This window comes from Salvelinus namaycush, chromosome 37 (genome assembly GCF_016432855.1).
Source record: "Salvelinus namaycush isolate Seneca chromosome 37, SaNama_1.0, whole genome shotgun sequence".
NCBI classification, from domain to species: domain Eukaryota; kingdom Metazoa; phylum Chordata; class Actinopteri; order Salmoniformes; family Salmonidae; genus Salvelinus; species Salvelinus namaycush.
Genome location: NC_052343.1, coordinates 8,522,587 through 8,540,023, shown reverse-complemented (window position 1 = coordinate 8,540,023; position 17,437 = coordinate 8,522,587). Strand labels below are relative to the sequence as shown.

The window sequence follows — 17,437 nt, the reverse complement described above, 5'->3', positions numbered from 1 at the left end:
CGGAATAATTGAAATATGTGGACACCAGAATCGTTGATTGTCTGTGTTCCACGAAACAATGATGCGTATCACACTTTTAATCATCAGTTGTTGATGGACATTATGCAGGTAAACTGCCTAGTTAAATAAGGTTTAAATATATATATATATGGGGATCTCCAGCCAAAGCCCATGACGACATCACCGATATCAGGTGTTACCGGAAGCGCAGGTGAGTTGTTGCTAAATGCCTGCGAAGTTTGCGCTACATTCAACTTTTTAGATTTGCTTTTCAAGTAGGGACGCTTCAGAGGTTTGTTTGGAAAAAGGAAGTTCCGCTGCAGGAAAAGCTAAGCGAGGTCTATAATTATCTCAAGTCATTTATCAGAATAGACCGTCATTTTCCCAATGTGCAGTAGTGAGGATTTTACCCGCTTGGAATGTCCGGACTGTTTTAGAATTGCGTGAAAATATAAAAACAAAAGTATTTGAGAACTTCTACAATTTATGTATTTTAAGATGCTAGTGGAAACGTTGAGTTGAATCATTTTCACGGCAGCTCTTTCAATCAGTACGTAAGTTACTTCTAAACTTTATAAATACCATTGCATTCTATATAGGCCTACAGAGTAAAGACGCTGTTATTATGGAAAATGTACAGACCAACTTCTGTACTGAATGGGACATGATCATGTGTGTGGGTTAAGTTTACATAGGCTCATGGTTCATATGCAGGGAAACTGAAGGAAAAAGAAAAGAAAAATCCATATAGTCGAAAAGGGGTTTAGGGAAATTAACGTGTATTGCCGTGCTTGAAATTGTATTGCCCGCGCTTGTATTTATTTCATTCAAATTTACCCTAGACTCCAAAGTAGCCCAATATATCAGCCATTGATGTGTTAGGCCAGGGTTACCTAATGGGCCGTTCAAATTTATATCCCCCTTAAGTTTTCGGAGAAAATAAATATATCTAGGCCTATATATAGTAAAAAAAATTTTTTTGAAAACCCATGTATTCACACACATAGAGAGGCATATGTGATTGTATCTCAATGTAATCAAGGTTTTAAGTAGTTTTTGCCAAATTCTATATTTGTTTGGGATTCATGCGGTACATTTTCTGGCCCCCGAAAGCATCCGCTCTGTGTGCCCGAAAGAGTTGCGTAACTACTCTAATTGTCCCGAGAGACAACAATTTTATACTTCAAAGCTGAACTTTACATGTTTATCACTGTATCAAATACCTCACTAATGTGTCGTTAACCCTTTTAGCTACTCAACCCGTAATTCAGAAGCCAATATCTCACCCTTAGTTTTGTTAATCCCATTTAACACAACACACACTCTAACAAATCAGTGTAATCCTGACCTTTATGGTTTTAGTCCAAATAAATCCTCCGTAGTTTCCCAGACACCGATTTAAGTCAAATCTAATCAGTGTCTAGGAAACCAGCCCTCATTGTATGTCTATCGACACATACTGAAAAGACATTGACATACTTTCATAGGGAATGCATGATCTAAAATGGAGAAATGTAGCATGTTCTTCCTGTCAATTCATTTGACTCATCCACTCTATTTGTCTAGGCTACAATCTGAGGAGTGATGGACATAGACATTGAAGAGCAGGACCCCCTCGCTGTAGACCCTGTTGACCGAGATGGGAGACGGATGGGGGATAGGGGAGGTGATGATGACGGGAATAGGAAGGTTGGATGCTGCGAGAGGTTCCATCGCTCCATCTCCAAGTGGATGCTTCCGGAAGAACTCCACGAACAGTACCGGGAGCGAGCCAACTGCTGCCCCCCTCCCATCTTCATCATCCTCATCAGCATCGGAGAGGTGAGGGTTGATACGCATCATACTAATGGCAGCACAGCGCTGACAACAAGTAGCCTCTATAGCATCTGCATACGTTATGATGATTGTGTTGTTATACCTGGGTGAATTTTCAATTTCAGGAAATGCTCTGGACGTAGTATTTAAAGAGAGAGGTGCAGCTGAAATTGTACCTCCACCATGGTTCATTGGACAAAGCCTATGGGGAAAATAAATGTTTATTTAAAAAAAATAAACACTGAAAATAAGGTCTGGGTAAACACAGGCTTAGGAGATCTGATACGTTTTGCTCTATGAGATAATCTTCGTCCGCTAACGCCACTTTTGTGTGTATTTTGAAGCATATAAAGCACAAAGGCTTTCTAATTAATAAAGGTCATGTTAACTGACTGATATCTCATTAGAACAAAACGTATAAACTCTCCTAAGCCTGTGTTAACCTCCGACCTTATTTTCAATGTGTATGTCCAAAACCCTATTCTTTCCCCATTAATTTCCCCAATAGGAATGGCTGAACAAACCCGAGGTAACAGATTTCTGTTTTTTAGGACTACAAGCTGGCGAGCTCTATTAAATGGCTCAACATTGGTATTTGTGTATTCAAACTCTGAGTTTGGATGTGGCTAAGGTCTGAACTGTAGAGCTCTTGTACCTGACATTCCTCTCTCTCCTTCTGCTGTGGGAAGTCTCGGCCAGCTTATCCATCTCAATGTCTGAATTCATCCAAGATTCTTAGAGCAATCCCTAGACCTATGCATCGGCTCAATGAAAATAGAGTTTGAGCACAATTGACATTGGGACCAGGGTTTAAGGAATGTGTTTTTAATCATACTCAACCGTACACTGTGTCCATGACATTTCACTGCTATTTTAGTAGTATGGTGAGCTTGTTATGGCAGAATCATTGAGATGTGGGTTTTTATGTTAAAGGGAGTGGAAAAATGTGCCATGTCAATGCAGTTTTTTTAAGGAATTTGTCTAGGGTTCTCTCTGCTCTTCTCATTAACTTTGTTGCCATTGTGTGTTATCAGTCTGAAATATGTTTGTATGCTGCTGTAATGGTCTGCTCTGCCCACACTGGAACACTTTATGAAAGGCTGACTAATGGCTACATTTAAAACAACTGTTTAGCCTTTCAGGACCCCTCCTGTCAGTATGTAACTAGTCACTGATCTACCCTGTGTTTGTCTGGACAGTTAGCAGTGTTTATCTACTATGCGGTGTGGAAGCCCCAGAAGCAGTGGGTCACCCTGGGCGAGGGCATCTGGAACAGCCCTCTCTCCTACAAGTCTGACCGGCGGGAGGAGGCGTGGCGCTTCGTCTCCTACATGTTTGTCCACGCTGGGTAAGGGTCACTTCACCTCACACAGATGCCCAAGCCCATTGGAGATTCTCCATTGACCAAACTTTTTAGTCAATCAAATTTATTTATAAAGCCCTTCTTACATCAGCTGATGTCACTAAGTGCTGGACAGAAACCCAGCCTAAAAGCACGAACTGCAAGCAATGCAGGTGTAGAAGCACGGTGGCTAGGAAAAACTCCCTAGAAAGGCCAGAACCTAGGAAGAAACCTAGAGAGGAACCAGGCTATGAGGGGTGGCCAGTCCTCTTCTGGCTGTGCCGGGTGGAGATTATAACAGAACATGGCCAAGATGTTCAAATGTTCATAGATGACCAGCAGGGTCAAATAATAATAATCACAGTGGTTGTCGAGAGTGCAACAGGTCAGCACCTCAGGAGTAAATGTCAGTTGGCTTTTCATAGCCGATCATTCAGAGTATCTCTATCGCTCCTGCTGTCTCTAGAGAGTTGAAAACAGCATTTCTGGAACAGGTAGCACGTCCGGTGAACAGGTCAGGGTTCCATAGCCGCAGGCAGAACAGTTGAAACTGGAGCAGCAGCACGGCCAGGTGGACTGGGGACAGCAAAGAGTCATCAGGCCAGGTAGTCCTGAGGCATGGTCCTAGGGCTCAGGTCCTCCGAAAGAGAGAATTAGAGAGAGCGTACTTAAATTAGCACAGGAACACCGGATAAGGAAGGAGAAGTACTCCAGATATAACAGACTGACCCTAGCCCCCCGACACATAAACTACTGCAGCATAAATACTGGAGGCTGAGACAGGAGGTGTCGAGGGACACTGTGACCCCGTACGACGATACCCCCGGACAGGGCCAAACAGGAAGGATATAGCCCCACCCACTTTGCCAAAGCACAGCCCCCACACCACTAGAGGGATCTTCAACCACCAACTTACCATCCTGAGACCAGGCCGAGTATAGCCCACAAAGATCTCTGCCACGGCACAACCCAAGGGGGGGCGCCAACCCGGACAGGAAGATCACGTCAGTGACTCAACCCACTCAAGTGACACACCCCTCCTAGGGATGGCATGGAAGAGCACCAGTAAGCCAGTGACTCAGCCCCTGAAATAGGGTTAGAGGCAGAGAATCCCAGTGGAGAGAGGGTAACCAGCCAGACAGAGACAGCAAGGGCGGTTCGTTGCTTCAGTGCCTTTCCGTTCACATTCCCACTCCTGGGCCAGACTACACTCAATCATAGGACCTACTGAGGAGATGAGTCTTCAATAACGACAAAGGTTGAGACCGAGTCTGCGTCTCTCACATGGGTAGGCAGACCATTCCATAAAAATGGAGCTCTATAGGAGAAAGCCCTGCCTCCAGCTGTTTGCTTAGAAATTCTAGGGACAGTAAGGAGGCCTGCGTCTTGTGACCGTACAGTACGTGTAGGTATGTACGGCAGGACCAAATCGGAAAGATAGGTAGGAGCAAGCCCATGTAATGCTTTGTAGGTTAGCAGTAAAACCTTGAAATCAGCCCTTGCCTTGACGGGAAGCCAGTGTAGTAGAGAGGCTAGCACTGGAGTAATATGATAAAAAATGTTGGTTCTAGTCAAGATTTTAGCAGCCGTGTTTAGCACTAACTGAAGTTTATTTAGTGCTCTATCCAGGTAGCCGGAAAGTAGAGCATTGCACTAATCTAACCTAGAAGTGACAAAAGCATGGATACATTTTTCTGCATCATTTTTGGACAAAGTTTCTGATTTTTTAAATGTTACGTAGATGGAAAAAAGCTGTCCTTGAAACAGTCTTGACATGTTCATCAAAAGAGAGATCAGGGTCCAGAGTAACTCCGAGGTCCTTCACAGTTTTATTTGAGACGACTGTACAACCATCAAGATTAATTGTCAGATTCAACAGCAGAACTTTCTTTCTTGGGACCTAGAACAAGCATTTCTGTTTTGTCTGAGTTTAAAAGTAGAACATTTGCAGCCATCCACTTCCTTATGTCTGAAACACAGGCTTCCAGGGAGGGCAATTTTGGGGCTTCACCATGTTTCATTGAAATGTACAGCTGTGTGTCATCCTCATTGCAGTGAAAGTTAACATTATGTTTCCGAATGACATCACCAAGAGGTAAAATATATAGTGAAAACAATAATGGTCCTAAAACGGAGCCTTGACAGATAAGATCTAAACCAGGCCAGAACTTGTCCGTGTAGACCAATTTGGGTTTCCAATCTCTCCAAAAGAATGTGGTGATCGATCGTATCAAAAGCAGCACTGAGGTCTAGGAGCACGAGGACAGATGCAGAGCCTCAGTCTGACGTCATTAAAAGGTAATTTACCACCTTCACAAGTGCAGTCTCAGTGCTATGATGGGGTCTAAAACCAGACTGAAGCGTTTCGTATACATTGTTTGTCTTCAGGAAGGCAGTGAGTTGCCATGCAAGAGCTTTTTCAAAAAATTGAGAAGAATGGGAGATTCGATATAGGCCGATTTTTTTTTTATATATATATATATATATATAAAAATATATATATATTAAAAAAAAAATATATTTTCTAGGTCAAGGTTTGACTTTTTCAAGAGAGGCTTTATTACAGCCACTTTTAGTGAGTTTGGTACACATCCGGTTTATTATGTTCAACATAGGCGGGCCAAGCACAGGAAGCAGCTCTTTCAGTAGTTTAGTTGGAATAGGGTCCGGTATGCAGCTTGACGGTTTAGAGGCCATGATTATTTTCATCAGTGTGTCAAGAGAGTGTCTCTTGATCCTACGTCCTGGCAGAGTTGTGCAGACTCAGGACAACTGAGCTTTGGAGGAATACGCAGATTTAAAGAGGAGTCCGTAATTTGCTTTCATGATCTTTTCCTCAAAGAAGTTCATGAATTTATCACTGCTGAAGTGAAAGCCATCCTCTCTTGGGGAATGCTGCTTTTTAGTTAGCTTTGCTTTACAGTATCAAATTGTTTTGGGGGATTGTTCTTATTTTCCTCAATTAAGTTGGAAAAATAGGATGATCAAGCAGCAGTGAGGGCTCTTCGATACTGCACGGTACTGTCTTTGCAAGCTAGTCGGAAGACTTCCAGTTTGGTGTAGCGCCATTTCCGTTGCAATTTTCTGGAAGCTTGCTTCAGAGCTCGGGTATTTTCTGTATACCAGGGAGCTAGTTTCTTATGACAAATGTTTTTTTGTTTTTAGGGGTGCGGGGGTTCATTGACTATAACTGCCTTGGAAGTGAGGGATCTAACATTAGGTAGCCCTATTTTGAGATGTGAGTTATCACAATCTCTTTCAATAATGGCAGGAATGGAGGAGGTCTTTATTCTAGTGAGATTGCTAAGGCGAACACCGCCATGTTTAGTTTTGCCCAACCTAGGTCGAGGCACAGACACAGTCTCAATGGGGATAGCTGAGCTGACTACACTGACTATGCTAGTGGCAGACTCCACTATGCTGGCAGGCTGGCTAACAGCCTGCTGCCTGGCCTGCACCCTATCTCATTGTGGAGCTAGGGGAGTTAGAGCCCTGTCTATGTTCGTAGATAAGATGAGAGCACCCCTCCAGCTAGGATGGAGTCCTTCACTCCTCAACAGGCCAGGCTTGGTCCTGTTTGTGGGTGAGTCCCAGAAAGTGGGCCAATTATCTACAAATTCTATCTTTTGGGAGGGACAGAAAACAGTTTTCAACAAGCGATTGAGTTGTGAGACTCTGCTGTAGAGCTCATCACTCCCCCTAACTGGGAGGGGGCCAGAGACAATTACTCGATGCCAACACATCTTTCTAGCTGATTTACACGCTGAAGCTATGTTGCGCTTGGTGACTTCTGACTGTTTCATCCTAACATCGTTGGTGCCGACGTGGATAAGGAAGGAAACCGGAGGAAAACAAAGTGGAGCGTGCTTTTCAGGTCACGCGCCTCTATCAAAGAGTACACTTCTCTCTACCCTCGTTCTGAACAGTTTCTCAAAGGAAAACCCTCAACCAATTTCTAAAGACTGTTGACATCCAGTGGAAGCGATAGGAACTGCAAGAAAGTCCCTTACAAATCTGGATTCCCAATGAAAACCCATTGAAAAGAGAGTGACCTCAAAAAAAAAAATCTGAATGGTTTGTCCTTGGGGTTTCGCCTGCCAAATAAGTTCTGTTATACTCACAGACATGATTCAAACAGTTTTCTATCCAAATCTATTAATAATATGCATATCTTAGCTTCTGGGCCTGAGTAGCAGGCAGTTTACTTTGGACACGCTTTTCATCCGGACGTGTAAATACTGCCCCCTATCCCAAAGAAGTTAATGTTACTACTTAGCTTTGGCTGGTGGAGGTCCTGACGAACCACATCCAGATAAAGCGTCCATAGTGAAAAAGTTGAATGAAAAAAAAGTTGAGCAAGGGAAAAACTAAAAATATAAACGGTAATTAAAAAGTAAAAACCGTGAAGTTGGCAGGTAGCAAAGTAAGGTTAGCAACAAAACGCACAGCAGCACGTAAAGAAGTCCAGGCTTAATCCACAGGAGGCTGCTGAGGGGAGGACGGCTCATAATAATGGTTGAAACAGAGTGAATGGAATGGCAACAAAAATTATACCATTCCACTGATTCTGCTGCAGCCATTACCACAAGCTCGTCCTCCCCAATTAAGGTGCTACCAACTTCCTGTGGCTTAATCTGGCTCCCAAGAAACCATCCCAAAGAGTAGAGCATTGCAGATCATTCTTCTTGCCACATCTCCCTGAAATGATTCACTCTCTCCCCTATCATCTGTTTATACAACACATGGACACTTGCTAAAGCAGTTCTGGGTTCTCCGGAGTTTGAGGTCACGATTCAATCCAAGTGAAAGGCTTTTAAAGGCAATTTCCCAAATGTTCACAGAGATTGCATTCACTGTAAACGCTGTGGATGTCGACTCAAGCAAAAATTTTCTTTTAATAAAGGGTCAATTGCAGTGTGCGCGTTGTTTATGTGTTTCTTTGAATCCTGGCCTGAGTCTTTCCACAGGTTCTGATTCATGGGTAAGACATTCACTTGCCTATCCACTCCCACACTTGCGGCGCCATGGGGTAGCAAGACGGTGCTGAAGCCCCTTCTAGAATTGGCCTATGTTTTAAATTCTCAGTGTGTATATATATATATAATATAACGTCGACATATTTCTCTCTCTCAAAATCCTGTTCTCACGAACGAGCTCCAACTGCTCCGCAAGCTGGCATAGCCTACATAACGCTGTGCCTCCTCATTGGTTCAGCCAGAATCTCATGAATTTGAGTGGTTGAAAAATCCTGTTGCTTGAGATACTGTATCTTTGGACTATGTAAAAGTTGCTTATAGCTAGCTATACGCTATGAAAGTCCTGCCTACAGTGCCTTTTTCCTATTTCGTTGCATTACAACCTGTAATTTAAATATATTTTTATTTGGATTTCATGTAATGGACATACACAAAATGTTACAAAAATAAATATATATATATATACACTGCTCAAAAAAATAAAGGGAACACTTAAACAACACAATGTAACTCCAAGTCAATCACACTTCTGTGAAATCAAACTGTCCACTTAGGAAGCAACACTGATTGACAATAAATGTCACATGCTGTTGTGCAAATGGAATAGACAAAAGGTGGAAATTATAGGCAATTAGCAAGACACCCCCAATAAAGGAGTGATTCTGCAGGTGGTGACCACAGACCACTTCTCAGTTCCTATGCTTCCTGGCTGATGTTTTGGTCACTTTTGAATGCTGGCGGTGCGCTCACTCTAGTGGTAGCATGAGACGGAGTCTACAACCAACACAAGTGGCTCAGGTAGTGCAGCTCATCCAGGATGGCACATCAATGCGAGCTGTGGCAAGAAGGTTTGCTGTGTCTGTCAGCGTAGTGTCCAGAGCATGGAGGCGCTACCAGGAGACAGGCCAGTACATCAGGAGACGTGGAGGAGGCCGTAGGAGGGCAACAACCCAGCAGCAGGACCGCTACCTCCGCCTTTGTGCAAGGAGGAGCACTACCAGAGCCCTGCAAAATGACCTCCAGCAGGCCACAAATGTGCATGTGTCAGCATATGGTCTCACAAGGGCTCTGAGGATCTCATCTCGGTACCTAATGGCAGTCAGGCTACCTCTGGCGAGCACATGGAGGGCTGTGCGGCCCCACAAAGAAATGCCACCCCACACCATGACTGACCCACCGCCAAACCGGTCATGCTGGAGGATGGTGCAGGCAGCAGAACGTTCTCCACGGCGTCTCCAGACTCTGTCACGTCTGTCACATGTGCTCAGTGTGAACCTGCTCTCATCTGTGAAGAGCACAGGGCGCCAAAGGCGAATTTGCCAATATTGGTGTTCTCTGGCAAATGCCAAACGTCCTGCATGGTGTTGGGCTGTAAGCACAACCCCCACCTGCGGACGTCGGGCCCTCATACCACTCTCATGGAGTCTGTTTCTGACCGTTTGAGCAGACACATGCACATTTGTGGCCTGCTGGAGGTCATTTTGCAGGGCTCTGGTAGTGCTCCTCCTTGCACAAAGGCGGAGGTAGCGGTCCTGCTGCTGGGTTGTTGCCCTCCTACGGCCTCCTCCACGTCTCCTGATGTACTGGCCTGTCTCCTGGTAGCGCCTCCATGCTCTGGACACTGACAGACACAGCAAACCTTCTTGCCACAGCTCGCATTGATGTGCCATCCTGGATGAGCTGCACTACCTGAGCCACTTGTGTGGGTTGTAGACTCCGTCTCATGCTACCACTAGAGTGAGAGCACCGCCAGCATTCAAAAGTGACCAAAACATCAGCCAGGAAGCATAGGAACTGAGAAGTGGTCTGTGGTCACCACCTGCAGAATCACTCCTTTATTGGGGGTGTCTTGCTAATTGCCTATAATTTCCACCTTTTGTCTATTCCATTTGCACAACAGCATGTGAAATTTATTGTCAATCAGTGTTGCTTCCTAAGTGGACAGTTTGATTTCACAGAAGTGTGATTGACTTGGAGTTACATTGTGTTGTTTAAGTGTTCCCTTTATTTTTTTGAGCAGTGTATATATATATATATATATATAAAAACGGAAAAGTGGTGCGTGCATACAGTTAAAGTCGGAAGTTTACATAAACTTAGGTTGGAGTCATTAAAACTTGTTTTTCAACCACTCCACACATTTCTTGTTAACAAACTATAGTTTTGGCAAGTCGGTTAGGACATCTACTTCGTGCATGACACGGAACCCAAACCGGCTGCGCGCGCGCCATCGTGCGCTATCGTGCATACATTTATTTTGTCCCCCTACAGCAAACGCGATCACGACACGCAGGTTAAAATATCAAAACAAACTCTGAAACAATGACATAAATTTGGGGACAGGTCGAAAAGCATTAAACATATGGCAATTTAGCTAGTTAGCTTGCACTTGCTAGCTAATTTGTCCTATTTAGCTAGCTAATTTGTCCTGGGATATAAACATTGAGTTATTTTACCTGAAATACACAAGGTCCTCTACTCCGACAATTAATCCACAGATAAAACGGCCAACCGAATCGTTTCTAGTCATCTCTCCTCCTTCCAGGCTTTTTCATCTTTGAACTTATATGGTGATCAGCATCTAAACTTTCATAGTATTACCACGACTACTGGCAAAACAGTTCGTCGTTCAATCACCCACGTGGGTATAACCAATGAGAAGATGGCACGTGGGTACCTGCTTCTATAAACCAATGAGGAGATGGGAGAGGCAGGACTTTCAGCGCAATCTGCGTCAGAAATAGAAAGGAGTTCTATTTTAGCCCTTGGCGTCGCAGACGCTCGTTGGCACGCAGGCAGTGTGAGTGCAATAATTGAATAACATGGATTTCTAAATTTATTTTGCGACGTGTCACATGCTGACCAGACCGGACAAGTCATTTTTCCAACAATTGTTTACAGACAGATTATTTCACTTATAATTCACTGTATCACAATTCCAGTGGGTCAGAAGTATACATACACTAACTTGACTGTGCCTTTAAACAGCTTGGAAATTCCAGAAAATGATGACATGGCTTTAGAAGCTTCTGATAGGCTAATTGGCATCATTCGAGTCAATTGGGGATGTACCTGTGGATGTATTTCAAGGCCTAACTTCAAACTCAGTGCCTCTTTGCTTGACATCATGGGAAAATCAAAAGAAATCAGCCAAGACCTCAGGAAAAAAAATTGTAGACCTCCACAAGTCTGGTTCATCCTTGGGAGCAATTTCCAAACGCCTGGAGGTACCACGTTCATCTGTACAAACAATAGTACGCAAGTGCAAATCAATCCCAGAACAACAGCAAAGGACCTTGTGAAGATGCTGGAGGAAACAGGTACAAAAGTATCTATATCCACAGTAAAACGAGTCCTATATCGACATAACCTGAATGGCCGCTCGGCAAGGAAGAAGCCACTACTCCAAAACTGCCATAAAAAAACAGACTAAAGTTTGCAACTGCACATGGGGACAAAGATCGTACTTTTTGGAGAAATGTCCTCTGGTCTGATGAAACAAAAATGGAACTGTTTGGCCATAATGACCATCGTTATGTTTGGAGGAAAAAGGGGGAGGCTTGCAAGCCCGAAGAACACCATCCCAAACATGAAGCACGGGGGTGGCAGCTTGAAGTAGCTGGAGCAGTTTTGCCTTGAGGAATGGGCAAAAATCCCAGTGGCTAGATGTGCCAGGCTTATAGAGACATACCCCAAGAGACTTGCAGATGTAATTGCTGCGAAGGGTGGCTTTATAAAGTATTGACTTTGGGGGGGTGAATAGTTATGCACGCTCAAGTTGTCCGTTTTTTTTGTCTTATTTCTTGTTTGTTTCACAAGAAAAAATATTTTGCATCTTCAAAGTGGTAGCCATGTTGTGTAAATCAAATGATACAAACCCCCCCCCCCCAAAATAAATTTTAATTCCATGTTATAAGGCAATAAAATAGGAAAAATGCAAAGGGGGTGAATCCTTTCGCATGCCACTGTACTTCCGGGTGCATGACCTGTACTGTTTTTGAATGGGCTTCAATCTTATTTGATCAAATTCATGAAAATGTGGTAATTTAAGATATGTACAATTTTATGTTCATGGCTTAATTTACTTCTCTACCTGATGTCTTTCATGAAGGTTTTGGATTGCATTTTTTTCTCATATTTGGAAACCTTTAAAAGGCATTGGGCAAAGGTTAATAAAGTAAATCTCCTAATATAATTTAGCAACTTAAAATGACCCCATTTTCATGAATTTGATGATATTAGCTTGATGTCCATTCAAAATTGTTGCCCTGGAGTTGAATATGTTAGCTAGTTAGTTTGCCAGTGGGCTAAATTATGCTGTGGAATTTACCCCATAAGGAGTTTTTACCAGAAATAATTTAAGAGGATCTTCTCAGGTAAAATAATGTTTTGAGGATGTGTTGAAATGTACTTTGCTTGCAAACATGGGAACAGGACGGGACCAAAGTTGTGGAAAGCTGAACTTTATCCATATACTCCACGATATCTCGTCAATTTTGACCAATCAAAGCTGACTATTGCTTCTAGCCCCTGCTGGATTGGCTATTGATGCTTGCTTTCTAGTTTTTCTAGCAGCCACATGAGGGTGACGCTACCGTGGCTATCCGATTTAACGCTGATAGTGGAAATCCGCCTTGAGGCAATTAGCTACTACTAGCTTGAAAATATTGAATGCTAGAATGCACAGTTGTTTTCACTTTGGTTGGCAAGTTTACCAGCTGACACTTCTGCTTCTGATATAATTTTTGTGGCTTCAATGATTTATGAACTTCTCTGACACTGGCCCCAGTGTACAGGTATCCTGGGGCAAAGAGGCTACTATTATCGACATAGTATCTAACTAGCTTGGATTTTAGCTAGTGTGTGCGTGCGCGTACTTCGTAGATTGCAAGAACCCCTTTGCAATGACCAATCTACCCCAGTGAAAAATTCCTGGCGCCACCACTGTACTCCCAAGTCTCAACTCCCATGTCTCCATCTCCCCTCTGTCTTCCTCCCCCACAGCGTGGAGCACATCCTGGGCAACCTGGTGATGCAGCTACTGCTGGGCATCCCGCTGGAGCTGGTCCACAAAGGCTTTGAAGTGGGCATGGTCTACATGGCAGGCGTCCTAGCAGGTGGGCATCCACATACACCCCCCTTTTCCATTGACACAGTCAATTAGACACAGTTGTCTTCAAAGGTTTGTTACGACTGAATAAAGTTGCTTTTTAAGTTGACTCTGTTTTGGTTAGTGACATGAATAGTATAGCATATGATTGGTTAACCAACACAATGTGCGCGACAGGTTGCCTTAGTTAATATTAGCTCGCTTGTTACATACCACCTCCGGATTTTTCCTGCTCATGACTGCACAATGCTAGCAACTCACAGGCACAGAGCTGTGTAGATGGTATTCACGTTTCACACTTAAGTCTCTGAAATTCTTTCGCTTCTCAAAAGTTCGATTTTTCCTGTTTGGGTTTCATAGCTGAAATGTCTGTAATGCTATAGATGACCTTCTCATGCATGTTTTCTTCAGGCTCTCTGGCCAGCTCCATATTTGATCCTCTCAGTGCTCTGGTAGGGGCCTCTGGGGGGGTATATGCCCTCATAGGTGGATACTTCATGAATGCTGTTGTGGTGAGTTCTGGCAAACTGCTGATTCTACTATTTCTGCAGATTTATTTTCTCTCTCTCATTATTTCCCTGTTCCTTCCTCTTGTGTTACACCCTGACCTACAGAACTTCAGAGAGATGATTCCTCTCCTTGGAGTGTTTCGTATTGGAGTGATTGTGATTATTGGTAGGTCTCTTCTCAGATCCACTCGTATTGTTTTCCCACCAGTGCCTCAAGGTTTACTGTTCCAGCAGCGCCCACGCCTCTGTGGTTGTATTTCAGTAACTAAACGTTCAATGTTTTCTTTCTCAAGTCGGGACAGATGTCGGATTCGCCCTTTACAGAAGGTTTCTTACTCACGAAGTTGGCTTGAAGGTAAGACATCTTTTTTTCCCCCGCATGCCCTTTCTCTTCTTAAAATGCCTGGCATTGAAATATTTTCCACAAACAGATAAGTATTGTTTCAGCAGAGAGCAATGCTTTTTTAGAACAGTCTTTAGTTCACAGCTGGAGAGGCTCTTAAGTGAAGTCCAACCCTAGACCAATATAACAGTGAGTAGATCTGGCTTTTATCAGTGTATGTAAATAGAAAACTAGAGACAAAAAAACTGAGGTGGCAGTACCACCCAGCTGCATTATACGGGTTACAGTTACACAGGGCTGACTAATCTCTAAACCAGATTGCCCTCTACACACACTGTGTCACACACACAACCTGTCTGTTCCCCCTGAATTATTGCACCCATACCATTCCTGTCACTAGACTGAGTGTGATCCTTGATTCTGTTCTCTCTGCTTTAGGAGAAGCTGAGAGCACGATAAGGGTTGCAGCTGTTTGTCTTTCCAGCAGCCTAACTGACTGGCCTATAGGCTACTAATCTATCACCTGCTTCCCCTCTCTCATCTTGCATTTATTTCCTGTTTTCTTGGTCTTCGTGAGAAGTGCAGTTCCATATTCACTGGCTGCTTTTAAACTGGTCCTGCTAGTTTTACTGGCTGTCCACCCTTTGCATACTAACCACAGTGACAGGGCAGAGGGCACTAATTGTAAGGCTGCAGCACAGCATGTCTTTGTTGGTTTGAAGGGAAAACGCGACTGAAATGAGACTCCTCCCTGGTCTCCCCCAGGTCTCGTTTGTGGCGCACATCGGAGGAGGGGTGGCTGGGATGACCATTGGCTACGTGTTCTTCAGCGCCTACAACCAGAAGCTCCTGAAGGACCCGCGCTTCTGGCTCTGCATAGTCGGCTACGTCGTCTTCCTCTTGTTCGCTGTGCTCTTCAACATCTTCCTTTCCCCTGCATAATTTCACACTACACGAATGAATGTGTTTTGAATAACGGAAATAGGGCATTTCAGGGACTTGGAAGGTTATCCCAAAAATGTAAACCTCTACTGCAGGAGAGAAGAGATTTAAATGGAAAGAGGGACCCCCTGTTGCTGAAGTGTAGTATTACACACAGCACACATTCTCTTTGTTACATGTTTTTTTTTAGTGATGTTGATAATGATTTCTAGGTTTTGTACTGAACTCAATATATCTCAGTTTGTTGGTGTTACAGGTCTTTTTTTCATATGATGTTTGTCCTGATTGGTCAGTGAGGTAGGACATTATTTCCCCAAGCAGGTCCTTTCCTCAAAGTTTTAGATTGGCCTACAAGTGTGTCTTTTGTGTATTTTCAAGCCATCAGGAGCAGTGTGACATCTGTTGGTGACTGGAGTGTCAATTCATAAACAAGCAATGACAATGGCCCAATGCCAGGTTATTGTTTCACTTCCCTGTTGACAGGATGAGACGCTGTCTGCCAATAGTACATATCAATGTAAATCTGCTCACACATCCTTGGCTAAGCCTCTTTCAATGATAATTTATTGAACGCATCTTTTTAATTTGTTTTTCTCTTTTGCTACTTGCCAGCAGTTTGTAATTCATCAGTCTGTTAGTCCATTGGGTGTTTTAGGATGTTTGTGTACAGTGGAACAGTAGAGGGCAGCACTTTCCATTGTATATTAGGCATTTTCTATATCATTTCAATTGTACCAGTGTGTATTAGTCTACATAACCTTTTAGTATAATGAAAAGGCCTCAACTTAAGGCCATCTGGATGGCATATTTTTACTGAAGATATCTTCAAATGTTTTTTCCTACATTTATTTGTGGTGATATTTGTTAGTTGGCATCTGAAACCAAATGGTGGTTCAACAAATCTCTAAGAAACCCAATACATACTTTAGATATTTAATTATGTAATTACAACTTTACCATGTACTTTCTAAGTAAATCTTAGGTAGACAGCATAACATTCCAATTGTAAATGACTTGTTTTGTATTTGAACCTCTTTTTATTTTTATCACCAGACTTGATATTGTATCTTTCCATCACTTTTACATTAAATAAATATTTTACATACATTTCCAAAATCCCTTCAGATCATATATCTGTGTGTTGACAAAGCCATGCATAATCCAATCTCTGAAAATGATTAGATAATGAGTTTTTGTTGTTGTGTAAACTCTATTTGGTGTTATATGACTAACACGTTAATCTTGGCAAAACAATCTTAATTCATCTGGGATTCAGCAAGCCAGACATGGGGGTTAGTGAATGGGTATGGAGCAGGATATTTGCTTGGCTGATGTCTGACCTGAACCAGGGTGCCAAGCAGCCTCGCTTCTATGGCTCTCATTAGCTGACAGTGGCTTAAAAAAAAAAGACAATTGATCGTACCCCAATGACAGCCACCACTCTAGCCAGTTTATGTGGAACATTCCATAGTTCCAGACTCGGAACATCAATACAGTGCCATTTATTTAATTGTGTGCTAGTTAGTGCTTGCTTGTTGCTTTGTGGACACTTAAGCCATTGGGTAAGAGGGGTAATGAAGCTTCAGAAAGTACTGATAAATTAGTAATGGCCAAGTTGTCATTGCAAATAAATATTGGTTCTTAAATTCACCAAACTGATTGAATCTAGGCTAAATAAAATCCTCAAACAAGGTTCACCTAATGTGAATCCCTGACTATAAATGTGTTTGAATCAGACTAATTTGGAAAGTGACTCAATCCCCCTAGTGTTGCCAAATGATTTGACTTGTATTCTAAAGAGAGACGATTTCAGGGCAGTACACAGTGTTCTCAGGTGAATGGTATAGTCAGTCTATATTGGGTACCAGACTGTTTGGGATTGAACAATGTTAGCTCCTGTATTAAAGTAGAGTAAAGCAGAACCAGACTGGCACACAGTCTACTCAACCCCAAATCCTGGGTGGATTATTGCTAAGGTTTTGTACTGAGAACCAATATTTCCACATTTTCCCTTTGTGCAGGTCATTAGTTAGAGCATGACAATCTGGTGTACTCATCATGGGGAGATACTAGTAGAAAATGTCTGGATTTGGGCCAGTAGATATATGTAATTGATTATTCTGCCAAATGTAACATGAATGAGTGGCAGGTGCTTTGGAAAGCTATAAAGTGTTTGAGATAGACATTAGGGAATGCATTTGAAAGAATGTCTGTGTTTGAGTACTCTGATAAATGATTTTGAGTACGCCATATTAGGTTTAAATGAAACAGGTTTGAAGGGGGAAAAATCCTGTATGCTATTGGTTGTTCCAATTACTGGTTGTTCTGAAAACAAAACATAATGTATTTTCATTGCACTTGATACACCACAAACTATAAACAGAGTTTGAAATTGTGGCA

General features: G+C 42.8%; 1 protein-coding gene across 3 annotated transcripts; it reads left to right on the top strand.

Moving 5' to 3' along the window:
• The first annotated feature begins 277 nt into the window (after positions 1-277).
• rhbdl2 (rhomboid, veinlet-like 2 (Drosophila)) lies at positions 278-16,140 on the top strand. 3 transcript variants are annotated; one of them, XM_038977310.1, is made up of 8 exons: positions 278-550; positions 1,567-1,821; positions 3,015-3,163; positions 13,138-13,250; positions 13,655-13,755; positions 13,858-13,918; positions 14,046-14,107; positions 14,861-16,140. In XM_038977310.1, exons 2-8 carry the CDS (start codon positions 1,585-1,587, stop codon positions 15,035-15,037), a joined length of 900 nt encoding a protein of 299 aa, XP_038833238.1. In that variant the 5' UTR covers positions 278-550; positions 1,567-1,584; the 3' UTR covers positions 15,038-16,140. The 3 variants fall into 3 exon arrangements, with proteins under 3 accessions (XP_038833238.1, XP_038833237.1, XP_038833239.1); XM_038977309.1 differs by having other exon boundaries at positions 278-554; XM_038977311.1 differs by lacking the exons at positions 13,655-13,755; positions 13,858-13,918 and having other exon boundaries at positions 278-554.
• The last annotated feature ends 1,297 nt before the right edge of the window (positions 16,141-17,437 follow it).

What these genes read in the sequence shown, in the direction of transcription:
- rhbdl2 (XM_038977310.1), top strand. Translation starts at nt 1,585, where the DNA reads ATGGACATAGACATTGAAGAGCAGGACCCCCTCGCTGTAGACCCTGTT. An exon ending in ACTTCATGAATGCTGTTGTG is followed by an intron (nt 13,756 to 13,857) that starts GTGAGTTCTGGC and finishes CCTGACCTACAG; the next exon opens with AACTTCAGAGAGATGATTCC. An exon ending in TGGAGTGATTGTGATTATTG is followed by an intron (nt 13,919 to 14,045) that starts GTAGGTCTCTTC and finishes TTCTTTCTCAAG; the next exon opens with TCGGGACAGATGTCGGATTC.